General features: G+C 44.7%; 1 protein-coding gene across 1 annotated transcript; it reads right to left on the bottom strand.

The window, feature by feature from the left end:
• Positions 1-603: 603 nt before the first annotated feature.
• Positions 604-18,571, bottom strand: LOC142772229 (uncharacterized). The gene is made up of 3 exons (XM_075874425.1): positions 18,517-18,571; positions 18,359-18,422; positions 604-3,586 (listed from the first exon to the last, which is right to left on the bottom strand). Exons 1-3 carry the CDS (start codon positions 18,569-18,571, stop codon positions 817-819), a joined length of 2,889 nt encoding a protein of 962 aa, XP_075730540.1. The 3' UTR covers positions 604-816.
• Positions 18,572-18,792: the final 221 nt, after the last annotated feature.

Here is an 18,792-nt window from a genome sequence, read left to right as displayed (position 1 = left end):
ATACCGCAGTTTTAGCCTCATGGGGATCCGGCACTGGGTAACCTTTTTTTAATGGAATGCGCCCGTGACAAAACTCGGACATGCACTATGCATGGAAGATAAACCGAGCTGTTGGATGAATCAACTACGCCATCCAGAATGCCTGTAGTAGACAGTGGAGATGTTAAAAACGGCATACCGTTCCCGCCCCCCCCCCTCCTTGCACACAGAAATGATTTTTGTTTCGTGGGGGCATACAGAGCGAAAATTCAGAGAGGCGGGGCCTATTCAACCCCCCCCCCCTAAAAAAAAATTCTAATTACGTCTCTTAGAAAGAGACGAAAAACTCTCAGGCTGGTTTGGTGGAATAAAACTTGTTTGTCACGTGGAGGAACCATTAGTTGTCGTACATTTGACGTGCGAAAAAACTATCGACGCGGGGTGGTGGTGACAACTCAGGAGACCTAATAAAACACAAAAGAGTCAAACACGGGGATTCAGCGCTAGTCAAACATTGCAGCATTGAGAACGATGCCGCTAGATGAAGAAAGATTGTAAATGTTTTGCTTGTCTTACGCAATATAGTTGTAGGATTTACATATTCACCAAGAAAATGAGTCACTATTGATTTGTAGTACACATTAATTTTTCGTTACTGCTGATAGCTGGGTTCATTTGGAAATTTTTATCTGGTCCTGTTCAAACTTAAATAAAACGAGCTTTCACTGTATATATTTATGAAAATGGTTCTTCTTGCGTTAAAATGATGCATGTTTTCATTCAATTAGACATTGCTGTGAATTTCAAAAGGCAATGAGAAGGAAAAAAACATAAAGCTTAAGATGTCACCGAGTCCGGAGAAGTACGTGGTATGTCTGCCAACTTCAGATACGAAAAAATGTCCATCCAACACCATATGTTTAGGGAGTCTGCTTGTGGCGCACCTTTCGGGTGGGGCCAGCAAGTGACTGGTCCCTGGCAAACTCCCGCGATGGCAAACAGGTTTGTGGTGATGTGTCGACGTGCATTGCTCATGGCCTCGGACGCCCGCTTCGGACCAGCGACCCTTGAGAGATGGTTCTGGAAGGTTTGAGTGTCGCAGAGCTCCTCGTAACCCTCCGCCGGCTCCCGCTCGGCGCCATACTTCTCCGGGTCCAGGGCGAACTCGACAGCTCGGTTGAGGTGGGCGGCGTTCCGGCGAAGGATTTCGTTGATTGCGAAAATGTCCTCCTCGTATCCAGGCTGCTCCCAGATGCTGAGAGACGTGAGGAAGTGGTTCGCGTGCAGCTCCTCAGCAATGTAACGCAGTTCTGACTTCTTGGTCGTAATGTGGCCAAAGTGTGTCAGCGTCTTGTTGCCTTTCAGCATGTTCACAAATGCGTTGGTCCATGAGCTGCGGGTGGCTGAGAACTCCATGTCCATGTGAGAGACAGACTGGTTCACTTTCAAGCCTTGCATGACTATTTCCAGGGCACCTTTTTTTGCGTTGCAGTCGTTTATTTGAATGCGCTTTAACGTCTTCGTTGTGACCAGTAGACGGGCAAACTTCCTTGCAGCTGAATCGTCCATTCTTATTGGGGACTCGAGGCAGAGGGACTCAAGGCACGAAAGTTGAGCCAGTGAACCAAAGAGTTTCTTGAGGCAATCTCCCTTAATGTTCACGCTGGCGGTCAGATGTATAGATGTAATTCGTTTTGCATTTAGGTGCAGGCCCTCTGAGAGATCGAAGACATATGAGAGCCGTTTATAGCACAGTTGCACCCGGCCGTGAGCGGCAGTGCTACACAAGGCTGTCCTGACAGCCTGCTCATAATCTGCATTTTGTGCCGGAAAGGAACCCAGCCTCAGCTCTTTCAGAACTTTGTTGCTTGCAAGTGCTTCGACGAGTGTTAGAACCCCTACTGAGCTAATGTGGTTTGCCTCGAGGTTCAGCGTCTCGAGGTGCGTGTTGATCCTCAGTGACGTAGCCAACCGCATCGCTCCAGTGTCGTCGATAATGTTGTCCTTCAAGTCCATGTCGAGAAGGGCAGAGTTGAACTCCAGAAGAATTCCGAGGGACCTAGCGGCCGTTTGTGCAAGGCCGCACGCGGACACCGCCAAGTTCTTGAGAGTGCTGTTGGTTTTTAGAACTTCGGCAAGCGTGTCTATGCCGGTTGGAGTAACATGGCAATATTCAATCTTGAGTGTTTCGAGACTGCGATTCGTCTTCAGCCCCTCCGCGATGAGCACAAGCTGCCCCTCATCGAAGCATGGCACGTGGCTGAGTGACAGATCTCGAAGCTTCAAAGACGTGGACAGGTATTCGCCGAGGATGCGCGCTCCGCCGAACCCAATGGCGTTGCCTCTGAGCCAGATAAGCTCGAGGCTGCCGTTGCGACACACACCTTTCATGAGCTCTGTGCCAGCCCCGGGTGGCATGCCATTCTCCAGGAACTTTATGATGCGTACGCTCTCTGTCTTCGCTACCATCTCACCAATCCGTGCAGCTTCACTTGGCCCCATAGACAGATTGGAGACTGCGATCGTTTCTATTCGCGCCGGCATCTTGCAGAACGAGGAGACGAGCGTATGCTCGTAGCCGGGTGAAATGTCCCAACAATCAATGGCCAGGTGCTTGAGGCCCCTGTTGCAGGCAAGTGCATCACAGAGTATCTCGGGAAAACGATTCGCGATGGTCCTCTTGTCTAGGAGCAGCGACTGTACGCACTTGTGCCTCGTGAGGAGAATGTGGAGCAGAATGCAGGCATTAAAAGTCCGGTTGTGGTCCGACCGTTCAATCCCATCAAGGAAGCAGACACTGAATTTTCGGGGCTCTTCTTCTTTGACTTCGATGTTAGTCTCCGAGAAAATGCGGTTGAACATCGTCAGACTGTTGGAGATCCAACAAGGCTCAGTGTCTGTCATCGAGCAGGACATGTCCACTCTGAGTCCTGTACTTTGAAACCTCCTCTGTAGATCTTTCAGACGCTTTGCGATGTCTTCGACTGGCGGCAAACTCGGACAGCTCTTGTGCAGATTGAGAGCGTACTGATGGTCAATGCCAGTGGTCACAGTGGCGGCAGCAGGTCGGTCATGTCGTGCCTTGCTACTGTAGGGCAGGCTCGGTTTGACACCTGGACTTGGTTTGGATGGTCGACCTGGGATGGTTCGGTGCTGGTGGATAGACGATGATCCGGCATTCGTCGAGTCGGTTTGGCGAGAGCAAAAGTCATTTCGGAAGCTTTCCGCAGCCGGCTTGCACTGTCGTTGGTCGGCTTCCAGATGAGAAACGTGCCTGGGGGTACCCTTGCCATGCGTGGTCAAGTATGGCTGACCACTCGTCGAAACACTTGGTTCGTCCCAACGATTATATTTCGGCACTGCAGGTTGCTTGATTGCCGGGTCAGCATGCCTTTTGTTAAGCACAGCACGTGTCATGGCAGGGCCATTACGTCCCTCATTTTCGAGAACGGAGTGCTTGTGTGGCAACTTGTTATAAGCGTAACTGCAAGCCGGCATTGAAGATGCTGATGTGCATGGTGCACTGCGGCCGACGACAGCCACAGGTGGCTTGGCATCGTTAGCTTCCCACGAGCTGCTGTCGGGAGTCGGGATCGGCTGATTAAGCCTGAAAAAAAAACAGAAGCAAGGAATGATAATAATAAGAGATGCAGAATATGGGGAAAAACTGGTAGAGCTGGTAACGGTCTGTGGCTTAACAATGTAAGAAGAAACTTGGCGACAACACACAGGAGAAAAATACAGAACCAGGCGCTCCACTCCACTGGAATGTTTATTCAAAAAAAAAAACAAATTAAGATGAGGGGCAATTCAAGAAAATATAAAGACTAAAAGGAGGAAAGGAATGCTTGCAGGTAGGATTCACGTAAAAAAAAGCAGGCAACGGCGCAAACCACCCTGGCCATCATTCATCGGCGCTTTGTTTCACCGTTATTTTTCTGACACCTCGCTTTCATTTCGGCTCAGAAATCGAAATGCATGGACGAGTTTAGGTTGTGACTGGAAACAAAGAATCGCATTGAGGCTTCAGCGTTCCATGTGGCTGGGACTTGTTTGGCTTGGACATGTTTTAAGGGTGGGCCAAGGGTGATGCGCCATCATTTTACGTTGATGAGGGTCTTACAAGTTATTAAATGATCTCCCTTTTGCTGTCATGCAATTTATCGTATCTAGAGTAAGCCTTTATAGTGGCTTTTTTGTAGTAAACGGTCACTTCATAGCCATGTTTTTTTGTACATTCTGGTCCTCTTTTGCCTGCATGAACTTTTCTTTGTTATTTTTCACTGTTGCATAAGAAATAAAAGATGCGCATTTGTGGTTTTTGGAATCAGCACACTGAGGAATAAAATCTGCGGTCTACGTCCCAAAACGAGTATATGATTATGATGGATTCTGCCGTGAAGGGCTTCGGAAATTTTGACCACCTGGTGTTCTTTGACTTGCATTGACACATGAGCCGCTAGCCTTTCGCCTTCAACAAAATGGAGTCGCCGCAGCTGAAATCGGACCCGCTATTTTCGGTTCAGCAGCCGAGCTCTGTAAACGTTATGCCAATGAAGCGGGGACAGCAATATTGATTGGGTTTCTGCGCTTCAATGAGCATCACGTCAATGCAGAATTGTTTTTCAGTATTGAAATGTTCATGAAATATAATAACATCACTTTGGCAATTTATGGCTTTTCTTGGCGCGCGTAACGAACGAAGGGGCAAAACTATCCAAGTTGCGTGTCTGACATCCGCAAGAATCAAGCAGCAAGCCTTTCTATAGGATTACATGAAAATTGTGTTCAGTACTGTGCACGTGCGTCATGCAGCGCCGATTCTTGACTTTCGAAATGCGCCACCGATTTGAAGTATAGCCTATCGGTTCTAGTTGGAGGGTCAGGTTTTTTAGAAATTGGTCGATTGATTCCCCAAAGCTGTCTCCAACATTTTCAGGAACTCTACTTTACATTAGCGCACAACAACAAAAGTATTATACAAGATAAAAAATGTGTCAAAACATACGCAAAATAGTGACCGGCGTCACCGTGGCATTCACCATGCGAAGTCTGTATACCTGGCATAATATATTCCTCGGCTGTTTCCACAAATTCATATTAAAGACGCTCAACATTAGCACTGTTCTAAAGACTCGAGGAGCCGCACTGCTACTTTGGTGGTGTGGGCCGCAGCAACATATCAAAATTATTATTAATAATATATCTTCTGTAAACTTGCCTAGATCTGCACGACGACTCGTTTTCGATGGGAGCTGTGCGCTTTGCTCATTCACTTTCAAAATTGCGGCTTGAGAGACTTTGAGCTTTCACTTGTTCTTGGGCCAAGCAATTTGCAGGGAAGGCGAGATAATGGGTCCTCGTAGATCGTGGCGGGCAGCCGGTGTACGTGGTGGCTGGTATATGTGTCACACGTTTTGATTTTCTGATCTTGCATCGAGTGAACAAGCGAGGCCTTCCTGACCCGATGAGCTCGTTAAAGCATCACGACGAAAAACCACACGGCTTTTTTTTAAGCATCGCGCACGGCAACAGATGACGAGCCCTCAACAAACCACGCTGCAGCACGCAAACTGCTGTAGGTACCCAGCGAGGTACCCGGGCATGGCGGGAGATGACGACAACGGCGGAAGTGACGTCACATGAACACTATGTATTCGTCAGAGAATCTCCAGCGCAGCAGTAAATAGGGCCAATACTTCTGCTTGCCAAGTACACAGCAGTTCATTTTGTTTTCTTTTAAACGGCCATTCTGAACAAATATAGAGCGTAACTACTAGTAATCGCTAATTTGATGAACCACTGCGATAAAAAATGTTTTCGATAAATATCGTGTGTCGCAGGTGCATTTTCATGCTGAGGCCATCTGTGAGGAAAATAACAGGTGTCACGCAACTTCAATCATTCATCGAAAGTGGGGCCACTAAATACTACAAATGCGGCAAGACACGGATGAATTATTTTTTCAGACTACAGTGCTTGACTCAGTCTAGAAGCCGCGGCTAACCTATTCTTTGAAGCACATGCGACTCACCACGTCTTTAATGGAAAATGTAGCAATAAGGGGCTGCTATAAAAAGAAAGAAAGAATGAAAGAAAGAAAGTCATATGTTCAAAGAAACATATAGAGAAAATTATATGTTTGGAGCAACATTTCTTTTTTGGAGCAGATAAAAGCAGCCCTTCCATCACAGCGAGTTTCAATGGGTTATGCTACTCGAAAAATAAAAGAAAGAAAGAAAGAAAGAAAGACAGAAAGAAAGAAAGAAAGAAAGAAAAAAAAGAAAGGAAGAAAGAAAGAAAATATTGCAAGGCACAACGTGAGTGTGAACTGCAGGTAGCGCTGGAGTCGAGAACTTTCTTCGCCTGCTACTTTCATAAACACAGGCCACGTAGAAGCATTTTGGTTGTGCCAACAAAGCTCGTACTCGCTCCTTCTTCGCCCTAAAATCGCACTATAGGTGGCAGCACCGTGTCCGTGATTGCCCTACAGCTGCACGGGCACGTCAACCTCAGTTACCCTAAAGCGTATTCAAGTCCTACAGTTGGACGGAAGGCCTAGCGGCAGTTCTACTAACAGTTTGCTATCTCCGAACCAAGGTTCACCTCCTCAGTTAAACGTGGCCATGGCACGGGCAACCACAGTTTTGTGGTTTTCAGCACAAGCTAGGCGTGAAGGGTGTAGTATGCCTATATACTGACTTGAAAAGCGGGCACTGAAAGAATATCTAATTGCGAAACAATAGCCAGTGATTGAATAGACTTTTTGCTTTTTGGAGCGTGCTTTGAAGCAGGAAAATTGCTATAGTTGCGAGCAGCTGTTGGTTGTTTTAGGAGCAGATACTAATTTTATCATACATTAGTTGGAGGTCATATAGCGTTGTCGAAGCATCTCGCTGTATTAGTTTTCATTATGCAATGTATCAAACTGATAACAACCTGATGTAAATTTCAGAATCAATTTGAATTTGTCCGTTTTGGCAACATAGTGATTTTCGACAGACCTTAGCGCAGACTAATGGGTGTGTATTGTGGAAAAGTGCACCAGGCCAGGAAACTTGACAGAAGGGCGTGCTGCGCGTGATTATGTTTCGGCAACATGAAATTTTTGTAATGAAAAGAACCCTTTCAAGCCAAATGTCGAATTGAAGTGTCATTTTCGCTATTTGACTATGTTGAGCAGTAATAATTGCCAGAAATCGGTGCCAGGTATTCAACAGAGAGCTGTTCCTAGGAGTCGGGGAAAGTTTGTTCTACAAAAAGTATTCACGAAAGTCCTCCGCACATTTAAAGTGTCGAGGTGGCCTTCTCTGTCAGTTTCCAGCATTTTCGGTTTTGTTTGCATCGTTATATCAAATGGAAGGTCACATCTAGTGTCCCTAGTTGCTCCTATGACATCGTAGTCACGCATCCATGGGTGCGAACCCCACCTGAATTGAGTGAGGACGAGTTGAGAGTTCGAGGATTCAAATTTTATGAAGGCCATGTTTTGTGTAGGTTCGAGACATCCACATCCTTTCATGGGTTTGTTTTGTCTACAGCCTCAAGTTGTATTTTTCACCTCAAGTGTGTAGCTGCTGCGCCTTGTGCCCAATCTTATAGCTACTTTGGTTACATGCGTAATCTATACTTCGCTGGGGCGTGGTGTGCTGGCACTGGCAGCAGAGCTTCTCCTAACGGCAAGAAGGCCCCTGGAGCAGATCTTGACGCTGACTACAAATCAGCGCGAAACTATTTAGATCTGCGCGTGATATTGCCCTTTCTTTAATACGATATGCGCAAAAATGCAAAGAAATATGCTTGGATACATATATTGGGACGATAACCCATGCTGAGTGAGATGGCCCATATAGAGGCATTACTCGCATCACGGTTATCCATCTATATTGTAACACCTGGAGACTCTCATCGCAAGAAAAAAAAATTTATGAAGAAGTGCAGGAGTACACGTGTTTCTCGTGATAACCCACAAAATGTTTCACCGCATAGCATGAGCAAAGAAGCAACACCTCGGCTCTGATTTCCTTTGTCTACGTGAGGAGAAACGTTTTGTACAACATTCATTATATTTTGTACTGTTTCTGGTCATTTCCCTACAAAAATGTATATTTCAATTTTCTTTGTTTTGAATTTTTTGCATATATATGGCTTTTCATTCCTTTATTTACCAGCTGGTGACCGAAAATTCCACACTTTCGACACTTTAATTCATTTTAAACTACTTTTGTTGCTCTACGACATATGTTTTTGGGGAAGAGCATTTCATTGTGCAAAGTGTGGTATGTGCGATGAGTAAAGGGTTTTACTCAATGGGCCCAGGTCATCGGAAGCACTTAAGACATCCTGATAACACGAGGACGTTCTTTATATTGGACGAGGACACACACGAACAAATCTCACGAAGAACATCAGGACGACACGAGGCTAAAGAAAGTCTACTGGCAAGTTCCTGTCCACGCGATACGTAAGTCTACATCTTAACTTCCACGCCACCAAGTTTTGAAGACGACACTCACGCGCACCGTCGTTGGAGTGACCGGGCAACGTGGCGTTGAGTCCGTCGCGGCAGCGTCCACGGTGGGAACACACCTTCTCGTGGAGCTCGCTGGCTCGAGCTTACGTCCCGCACCCGGCCATCTTGCTGGCGTCCAGGTCACGCTCGACTGAAGCGAGCGCCCACGACACGGGGTCGAAAGCCCCGACAACCATCCAAGCCGGCTGCGTACCTTTCCTCCGAGACTAGAACAGCGGCTGGCCGTGAAGAACGTTGCTCCAGAGCACGCCGAGGCTAAGTTGGGGCGATGCCCAGTCCAGAATGCAACCGAGGACTTGAACGCCGAGACGAGGCCCGGACGGTCAGAACGAGCAGTCGGGGCGTGGCCCGAACTTGTCCTTCCGCTCTGAGGATAGCCGAGCTGTGCCCGTGGCTCGGAAGCTTTTCACGAGGTACGCGCTTGGCGAGCTTCATAATTTCACCACTATCACCATCATGGTGATTCCCGCGCACCTGAGATGCTAAGTCGGCCCCGCACACCGATCATAAATAAATCGGCCCCTACGGCGCACTCGTCGCAGTCATCACAGTATGATTCAATGCGTGCCGGTGTACTTTTTAAGCCGGCAAAAGTGATCTTCCCGAGACATGCGAAAAACAACCATTTTCGCGCGGTAACAAAAGAGTCAACATGCAAAGGGCGCATCTTATGTAAAATACAATATCTACTATATATTTACCATGAATTTAGAGCAAGTAATATGTGTGGGCTGAGCATTTACACTTCTCACATTTCAATTTATCTTGTTTATTTAAATGTGTCATACACACTTTCTTGGCATTCTACAGTTAATGGGGAGCAATATGAGCTGGAAGTGACCATAAATACAAATGTTTAGTGGCAGAAAAAGCTTTTCCAGAAGAGTTATATTTAACATAATGTTGTAGTTGAAAACGAAAACTATTAAACTTACTACAACATTAATTACATATCTGAAATCAGCATGAAAATTTATGTACGCGGCGAAAAATTTATTGCCTTAAACTACGAAACAAATAACTTCTTTTTTTCTTTTGCGAATCGCATCTCACTTTAAACAGTACCTTTAACAGTTACCGTGTAGAACATCGTTACTTTTGCGCTACCGCGTGAATTAAGTAATTGACATCAAATAATAGAATTTATATAACGGACACGCAAGACGCCTTTGCAACGAGTAAAGGCGACGTCCAACATTCGAATTTTTTTAGAAGGGAGTCGCATTATTCGCATTGGAAATACCGATTAGTTTTTTTTTTTCAAATATTGCCTTCATTATAAGCACCGATTGGTAAAGCTCGAAGAAGTATCGAAAAAGACAGGGATTACTAATACCCAATTACTAATACGCATGCAGCTAAAGGTCTTACGGGAGTATCGACGATTTACTGATTTGTGCGAATAGTGAATCTCAGGCTCTAAACGGGTAGTGATATAGGTTGAATAATTTCGAATGAAATTCTATTAGTACACACCACTTGTTAAAAGAAGAGTGGATATATTCGTCATGACGAAACTAACCTGCGCAATATCAAGGAAAATTGGAACAATTTCTCTTAATATAAGGGCATATGAGCTGGTATAACAAGCTTGTAAACTTCAAAAATAACGAACCAATGTGAGGGTGTCATGTTTATTTAACCTCTAAGTGGAGCTTCGCGGCAGTGCAGATTTCCTTTGAGTAGGTGCTTTCGCGTTTAGGCATTTCACCACTGCAGTGAAAAAAGCTTTACAAAAAGTTACATTTATTTGTTTATGTTGAGTACTTCAAAATTTCCAATAATTTAAATTTGTATAGAAATGAATCCGAATACTGTAATATTCGTTCGAATATTCGGAGCATTCAAATATTTGCGTAAGCCTAGTGTTTACTCGAGTGTCGCCGAAGCGAGATTCATCAATTCGCTATTTTCATCATGACTTTCGTGATCACTTTAACACAAATATGCTCCTTTTTCTGAATCAGCTTCGTTTAAATAATGTTGGAAAAGTGTGGCCTATAGTGCTATAGTCATGTCTATAGTTTTTATAGTTGATGGTAAAAATGTTTCTAAAGCTCTAGTTGCTGCTGTAAACTAGCTTCCCACAGTTTCTAGTCTTGTATTGATTTTTGTTGCTTCAAAGCGGTCGTAAATTTTGTTGTTGCTGTTAAACGTTGGTTAATATATAGTTACGATTACACGCTGTGCTATAATTGGGCTGTTTCGAAAATGGTTGCATTACCATTCAACAGTCTGCTTGAAAAATTATCGCCATACTGTACTATCCGGAAGCCATTCGAATAATATTCGATTCGATTTTGAAATTCACATTTCGCCTGAAGCTCTCACTGAGTGGTGCCCCATCCTCGGACTCTATCGACCGTGTCCCCATTTTTCTATATATCTTTTCTTTACTTCTGTATGTGGGTGTACTCATTTCTATCTCTGTCTCTTTTAACCCCTCTTTACCCCCATCGCTCGTGAGCCACTGTTGAGTTGTCGCACCTTGATGCAGACAGTTACGGAGCTTACTTTTATCTTCTTTTCTCTCTTTTGAGAATACCTTACACACACGGAGCTTGTTGAACACTACTCGACGGGGAGGTTGATGGAGCCTAGGGGGAAAAGCTGTACTGCCCTTGAAGGGTACACTTTGGTAGGTTTACAGGAGTGCACATAACAGCCTTCCCCGCCGCGGTGGTCTAGTGGCTAAGGTACTCAGCTATTGACCAGCAGGTCGGGGGATTAAATCCCGGCGGTGGCGGCTGCGTATCCGATGGAGGCGAAAATGTTGTAGGCCCGTACGTGTGCTCAGATTTGGGTGCACGTTAAAGAACCTCGGGTGGTATAAATTTTTGGGGCACTCCACTATGGTGTCTCTCGCAATCATATGGTGGTCTTGGAACGTTAAACCGTAATAATTATTCAATAAACACGAAGGTAAAGATATAGAAAGACAGAGAAACAGGACTTTCAGCGAAAGTGCAGTACATTTTCATTGGAAATAGATAATAAAGAACACATCGCGCCATCTTGTAACGCAATATTAAACACCGAATTTCGGAGAAATGGAAATTCGCGAGAAGTAAACTCTGATAAAGGCCGAATGTTCTCCTAAAATCAACTCAGAAAAACACCCTTGTTTATGACTTGCCATGACAGACTGAAGTCTTCTCTTCTTCTGGTCAGTTGCATGGCAACTTAAATGCTTTCTAAGCAATGCATTTTTATGCAAAACTGGTTAATGTTCCTGCCTTTTCTCTATCCTTCTTTTCTTGCTCTTTCCTCTGTTGACGCATATGTACAACGTTTACAAGGAAACGAAGAAGCACGTTGGTGTCGCGGCGTTCTTGCAACCCCGAAAAGGGAGGAGTCGCAATTGACAGGCGGGAACGTGCTGTGAACGCGATCATCTTCTGAAGAATATTGCGCCGCGGGATTGGACAAGATGAAAGGACAAACTAACAAGTTGCCATATTTTCAACGCCAAAAAGCGAAGAGCACACCACCCCCGCCCCCCTCTCTCCCACGTTTTTACTTCAAACATAGTCCTTCACAATCCGTCGGAATGGAATGAAAACCGAAAAACCATTTTTGATTCGAAGGAAAACTTAACTGAAACGTTATCTATTCTCTCGCTCCGGAATGAACAAATTTTCTTCAATCGTTTTTTTTTAGTTGCGGAAAAGCAACCAAAACGAAACTACCGAGATCATGGAAAAGTCGAGCAACTATGCATTTCTAGGAATGCAATAACAGCGCGCATTTCAAGCGGAAATCTAGTGAAAAACAGGAGCAGGGGCAAAGAGACACGTTTATATACCAGACATGAACTTTCGTGTACCTGTCGCGCTCACCCATGTGTATTTCAATACCGTAGAGAACACTCGATGAGATGCTGCTTTTCAGGTCAAACTCACTATCGACACTAACTGTTGAGCCTACTCCAAAAAAATTATTAATTCTGTTTTGAAGAAATTAATGCTGTGAGTTGGAAGGGTACTCGTTCGCGCTAATTGACAATAATTCTCGGTACGAATGCCGGACGTGCTCCTCTGCATAACGTGGAAAAAGTGTGTTTATATTCAAACTTTGCATCCAAATAAAATCCTTACGGAACATTTTTTTTTCGTTCCGGAAGAAAAGCTTATGCGAATGAACCAAAAATTAACTTAAGCGGTAAAGATTTCACCTCGACACCCTATTTCAGTACGATGATACAAGGCAGAAGGGGATCGCCGGGTGGCTTGGTGATAAAAGAAAATAGAGGGGAAAGTCCACGAGAAAAGATAAAGGGGAGGGGCGGAGAAGATAGCGGCGAGCATGGCAGGAGTGACGCCAGGAGTTTTTGCTGGGGTTGAGAGGGGGGGGGGGGAGTTGCGACAAAGATGCTTTCAGGTTTGCAGGTAACTTACGCATTATGTTTTGACTAAGTGCACTATCAGGAAGTTCTGGGAGGGGGGAGTCGAAAATTTTTGGAGGCAGGGTTCTGGTAATTTTAACATTCTGTTGTTCCTTTAAGGGATACTGAACAAGGTTGTTGTGGCGAAGATCGTGAGCTAAATTAAATGACTCCGTACGAAAATCAATTGATGCATTCTTGAAATCAGACTGACGCTAGAAAAATAAATAAATGTAACAACTTTTATGAAGCAGCCGCATCGTGCCACCTGACCACGAACCATCTCTAGTCTCTCGGCATGCCGATTTTGGGCGGTGACCCGTTAAAAACTACGGTGACCCGTTAAAAAGGGCAAAAGCAACAACATCATCATCGTAATCAGCTGACGGTACACACGCCGAAATGAGCTTGCCAATAATGCCGGACGTGTCTATTGACACGCTCAGCTCAGACTATAGTGTTAGCTGATAGTCCGGTTGGGAATAATCATCAGCGATATATTGAAAGGGGTAAAGTGTGAAATTAGGACAGGTATAGAGTAAGAGAACACGAACAGCCGAAGTCCACTCTGCCAGCCCTCTCTCACGCCCAGCATAAGTCTACTGCTATTATATTCCTAGCTTGGACGATTACAGAGCTACGTGCGTCCAGGTAGATTAGCCACGCATTTTTCGCAATAGAATATGCTAACACGATGCACCTTTCTCGTCTCGTCAATGCCCATTCGATAGTGATCAGGGGAGGCACTCCACATATTTTATTCAGAAAGGCAAATATAAATATATAGCTGCTAAACACACTGACAAAGCAATCTCTAAGGATAATGAAACAGTGTGGACGTACACGAATCTAATTAGACTGTTTCAGCTAGGGCTTGCTAAGGGACGTGACAAGTAACCCAGGAAAAGAGACGCAAACGCGAGAATCGGTGGGATGAGGAAGTTAAAAGAGCCATACGAAAACGTCAGAAAGTCTCTAGGGAACACAGACATGCTAATCAGTGGAGTGAACAGACAGATGATGTTGAAAGAAAATGGGATATCTTTCTGGGTTGTTGAAGGGAAGCATCTCTTCTGATCAATGAAAAGATTAGCTGAAAGGGGCTCAGTGGTTGGCAGAAGTACATAAAAAAGATAGAAAGGCAGCTGCGAAATTTTGGGACCATCTAAACTCGCTTAAGAAAGTAAGACAAGCCTAGAGCAGATGTTTTATAACTACATCTGAAAGTGTTAGGCTAAAAGGGGACGAAGCTATTGAATATTTATAAGAACAAGGATGACAGAAAAATTTCAACAAGAGCCTTATGCATCAAGTGGCGAAGTTGCTCCGATTTCACAACGAAAGTGGCAAAGGGCTGAGAAAAGGGTTCCTAGTAGTACATCAACAGGCCTTGACGGCATCCCACTTATACTGATAAAAGATTTGGGTCCCAAGTCTAAGCAAAGTTTCAGAGAGGCAGTGAGAAAAACAATATCGGTGGTGAAGACGGCGATGGATGGAAATTTAGCAGGATGAGCATGATCTATAAAGGAAAGGGGGACCAAGCTCACATAAGCAACTACCGTCGTATAACAGTGACATCAGTGGTCTACATGCTGGTGATGCAGATTATAAAGGAAAGACTGCAGGCATGGATAGAGGATGAGGAAGTGCTGGAATACTGCAGAATGGGTTTTGGAAACAAAGGAGGTTGGAAGACAATTTGTTTTCACTGACGCAGTGCATCGAAATAGCAGAAGAGAAACAAAGGCCCCCGTGGCTAGCATTTTTGGATATCAAGGGAGCATACGATATCGTGGTTCTAGAGGACTCGTGGCTAATACTGGACACACTAGGTGGGGATGATGTAGTCACTAATCTTTTGAAGGATATACGTAAAAGTAAAAAGGTATTTATAGGATGCGGAAAACATCTATCCAAGCCCACAGAGATATATCTCTGTGGGCTTAGATAGAGCCTCCGTTGTATACAACGGAGGCTTAGGCAGGGGTGTCCTCTGTCATCATTGTTATTGATGATGTACCTACAAGAAATAGAGGCCGAGTTAGAGGAGGGCAGACTTGGCTTCAACCTTTCTTTCGTCGAACAAGGAAAACTCATTGAACAGACACCACCAGCAGTGATGTACGCAGATGATAAAGTGCTAATGGCCGACAACAAGAAAGATTTGCAGGAATCAATAGACATGTGCGTGAATTAGGGAGATAGGTTAGATTTGAGATTAAGTAAGAAAAAAATTAAAAAGATCCCACGTACTGGGGAATCAATTTTATGCAAAGCATGTGGACGCAAGGTGACCGTGTCGCATTTTTTTATTGAGCGATACGTTATGAAAGGACGCTAAATATATGTACCATTGTTGCATGCGCAGACATAAATTGAAGAGTTAAAGGTGTTTATATAACCAGTTGTTTGCAATTGCGAAACGATGTCAACTGGAACATGTGTATTAGCAGCACCAGAAGCTAATATGAAGCGCTGATGCTCGCGAATAGGCTGGTCCTGGGCACTGCTACATAAATCAACTTAGCGCATGGCACCTATCCACAATCGACGTTAACCCAAAGTAACGGCTGTGTACATATGTAATGTTTATAAAATTGGGTAGGCAGCCCTACAACCACTATTGACGCTTAACGAAGATTAGCGTCTATTTAAAAGTAGTTCCGAGACCTGGCCTCGCTCTCTGGTAGAATGCTTGACTGCCACGCAAAATGCTTGGGTTCGATTCCACCGGCGACTCTAAAATGTATTATGTGCATTCGTCGGGTCGACGCTACCGATGTCGTACTTCTCGACTATCGCGCGTTAAAGTTTCTCGTGTATGTTATTGTCGTCCGTGGGTAGATACTAAGTGCCAATCACCTATGCACATACCCACATACCAGTGCCACATACCCGCTCCTGGGTATGTGCCGCTATCTGGCTAGAAGTGTTTGATGACGTACGCGACGGGATTGTCACATAATTCATGTCTTGACCACCGCGTCACATTCGTGAAACCGTCTTACTCTCCCATGCTAATTTTGTATTACGCCTCGTTAAAGGGGCGACCACGAGAGCCTCTAAACGTAAGCGGATAGATAGATAGATAGATAGATAGATAGATAGATAGATAGATAGATAGATAGATAGATAGATAGATAGATAGATAGATAGATAGATAGATAGATAGATAGATAGATAGATAGATAGATAGATAGATAGATAGATAGATAGATAGATAGATAGATAGATAGATAGATAGATAGATAGATAGATAGATAGATAGATAGATAGATAGATAGATAGATAGATAGATACGCTCAAAGTCGCCGAAGTTCGCTAAGAAATGCTCCACATTTAAAATCAGTAACCATGATGTTTAATAATAATGAAGGTAGTAAGCTTAGGATACAGGAGGTCACACTAGAGATAACGGATAAATACAAATATTGGGGCGTATTAACAATGGGACCAAGCACCTAAGAGAACACGAAATACACGTAATGACTAAAGGTACCTGGAATACAGCTGCGATGAAAAATAGGGCACTGAGGAGTTACAATAGGTATGATGTGGTGAGATGTATTTGGAAAGGCGTCATGGTTCCTGGTCTGACGTTCAGCAATGTTGTCTTAAGCATGAGATCAGAGCTTCAAGCTAGATTAGAAATTAAGCAACATAAAATAGGTAGGCTTGCTTTGGGATCTAACCTAATACACCAAATCAGGGAGTACAAGGTGATATGAGATGGGCATCTTTGGAAGGCAAGGAAGCTAGCAGCAAGATAAAATTTGAGGAGCGATTGCGAGAAACGGGACAGGAGCGTAGGACTAGGAAGGTTTTCAGTTATTTGTACATGAGGAATGTCGACACAATATGGAGGAAGCGAACGAGAAAATTGGCGGAAAATTCTTAGAAAACTGCAGGAGGCCAAATTAAAAAGAACTATTGGTTAAGAAGAAGGTGAAAGAAACGGATACCAACAAGTGGAGAGTGGGCATGATTAAAAAGTCAGCACTAGAGATCTATCGAACGTTTTTAACTTAATTATCAGCAGAAAATTGCCAAGAAAAGAATTTATGATAATTCTCGGGGTAGTTCTGTATTGTTTGAGGCCAGGACAGGAGCATTGCGAACCAAGACTTATTGGGCGAAATACGAAGAGGTAGACGCGATATACAGTGCGTGTATGTGGGAGGAGAAGGCCGAAGACTTGATAATCTTCTGTGAAAGACTTCACCTTAAAGTTCAGGACGATGGCGCAGAGTTTGTCAAAATACTGGAATTTAGGGCACGGTGGTTAAGGGACAAATTGGGCAAAATAAACTATAAGCGAGTAGAAATAACTAGAAGTACGTTGTCTGATTGGTGGCTACAATCAAGGCGCGAGTGAAAATAAATTCTTCATTACAAATGTCAGTGCTTAACTTCACAAATAAAAACGATTAATCTAGTTTTGTTCCATAAGTATTATGGGTAGGTGGCGTTAGCCGCCACCCCATCCATTGGGTACAGCCATGTCAATTCATCCATTTATCCATGTAAAAGCATTAGACAACCGAAAACTGGCATGTTTTAGTAATAAAATATATTGGTGCCGCTTCAATAGCGGTCGGTACACGAAAACTTGAAAAAGAGGGAAAAATGCAGGAACTCTCTGAGCACCTCGGCAGATGTGACGTAACGGCGTGAAGTCGACGCGTGCTGGCATTCCACTAATAGTGACAATTAGTGTGCATTGAGACGGCCATGTTTTGAGTAAAATTTCCACGTTGTCGGCAGTTTTTTAATTCTCAAACTTTTGTTCGGTATCCTCTTAAAGTGACCAGTCATCGCGCGCTACACGAGCCGCTACCATTTCACCTCCCTGGCAAATGCGGCCAACTCGCCAAGGTGGTCGTGCTTGCCCACCCCTGTGGAGGACAAGTGCTCAGCTGCTGGCCCGCAAGGTCACGGGATCGAATCCCGTTTGCGGCGGCCGCATTCTCGATGGAGTCGAAAATGCTTGAAGCCCGTGTGCTTATGTTTAGATGCACGTTGAAGGACACCATAGAAGGTCGAAATTTCTGGAGTCCACTACGTCTTTCTCAATATCATATTGCGGTTTTGCATCGTTCAATCCCAATAATTATAATTATTACAGATGCAATTACCGGGAGCGGAATCGAACCCGCGAACTTCGGGTTGGTCAAAACTGCCACACCATCGTAACGAAAGCCAGCAAGAATTTCAGAGCAGCTGCGGTGAACACGACATATTTGCTACGGTGATCATTAGTCTTCAGACACGGAATCACTGCTCCCTTCGTCTGGCTTAGACAGTGCGCGATACTCGAGGCTGAGAAGCGAGGCAAAGCCTCATGAATCTCCACCATTGGGCTACATTTCCTTCATTTATGGTCAGGTCTCGGCCCTTTTCTTCAACCGCTGCTTTCCTGAAATGCACAGGTGTGTCACCTGCTTGCGCTAGCACCTCACCTGGCTGGACCATCAGAGGCCGCAAGCTGCAGTGCCGTGAGAGATCGCCTATTGCGTTCCATTTCTTACAGGAATAAAGTTACACTTTGGAAGTGGAGAAACATGAAATACCTCGACGCCTACCCCGGAACTCCTAAAAAAAACGAGGACAAACATACCTGAGACGACCTCTGCCACGACCTCTGCCACGACCAGGTCCTCCGGGGGCGACATTGTCGGCAGTCGACATCCTCAGGGTTGAGATGGTTGATAGTCCAGACAGCAGCAGCAGTCAGTTTAACGTCGTCGGAAGTCAGGTCAGAGATGCAAGCAGCAACTGAGAGCCCTCTCAAGAAGCCCAGTAGGCCCCGCCCAGGCGATGGAAGCGCGACCAATGAAATAGTCTGTCACCAGCCGTCCAGCTCATGACGTCGTGCCAGAATGCTCGGCCATCG

This window comes from Rhipicephalus microplus, chromosome 9, assembly GCF_043290135.1.
Source record: "Rhipicephalus microplus isolate Deutch F79 chromosome 9, USDA_Rmic, whole genome shotgun sequence".
NCBI lineage: Eukaryota > Metazoa > Arthropoda > Arachnida > Ixodida > Ixodidae > Rhipicephalus > Rhipicephalus microplus.
This window is presented reverse-complemented; position numbering and strand designations above follow the sequence as displayed.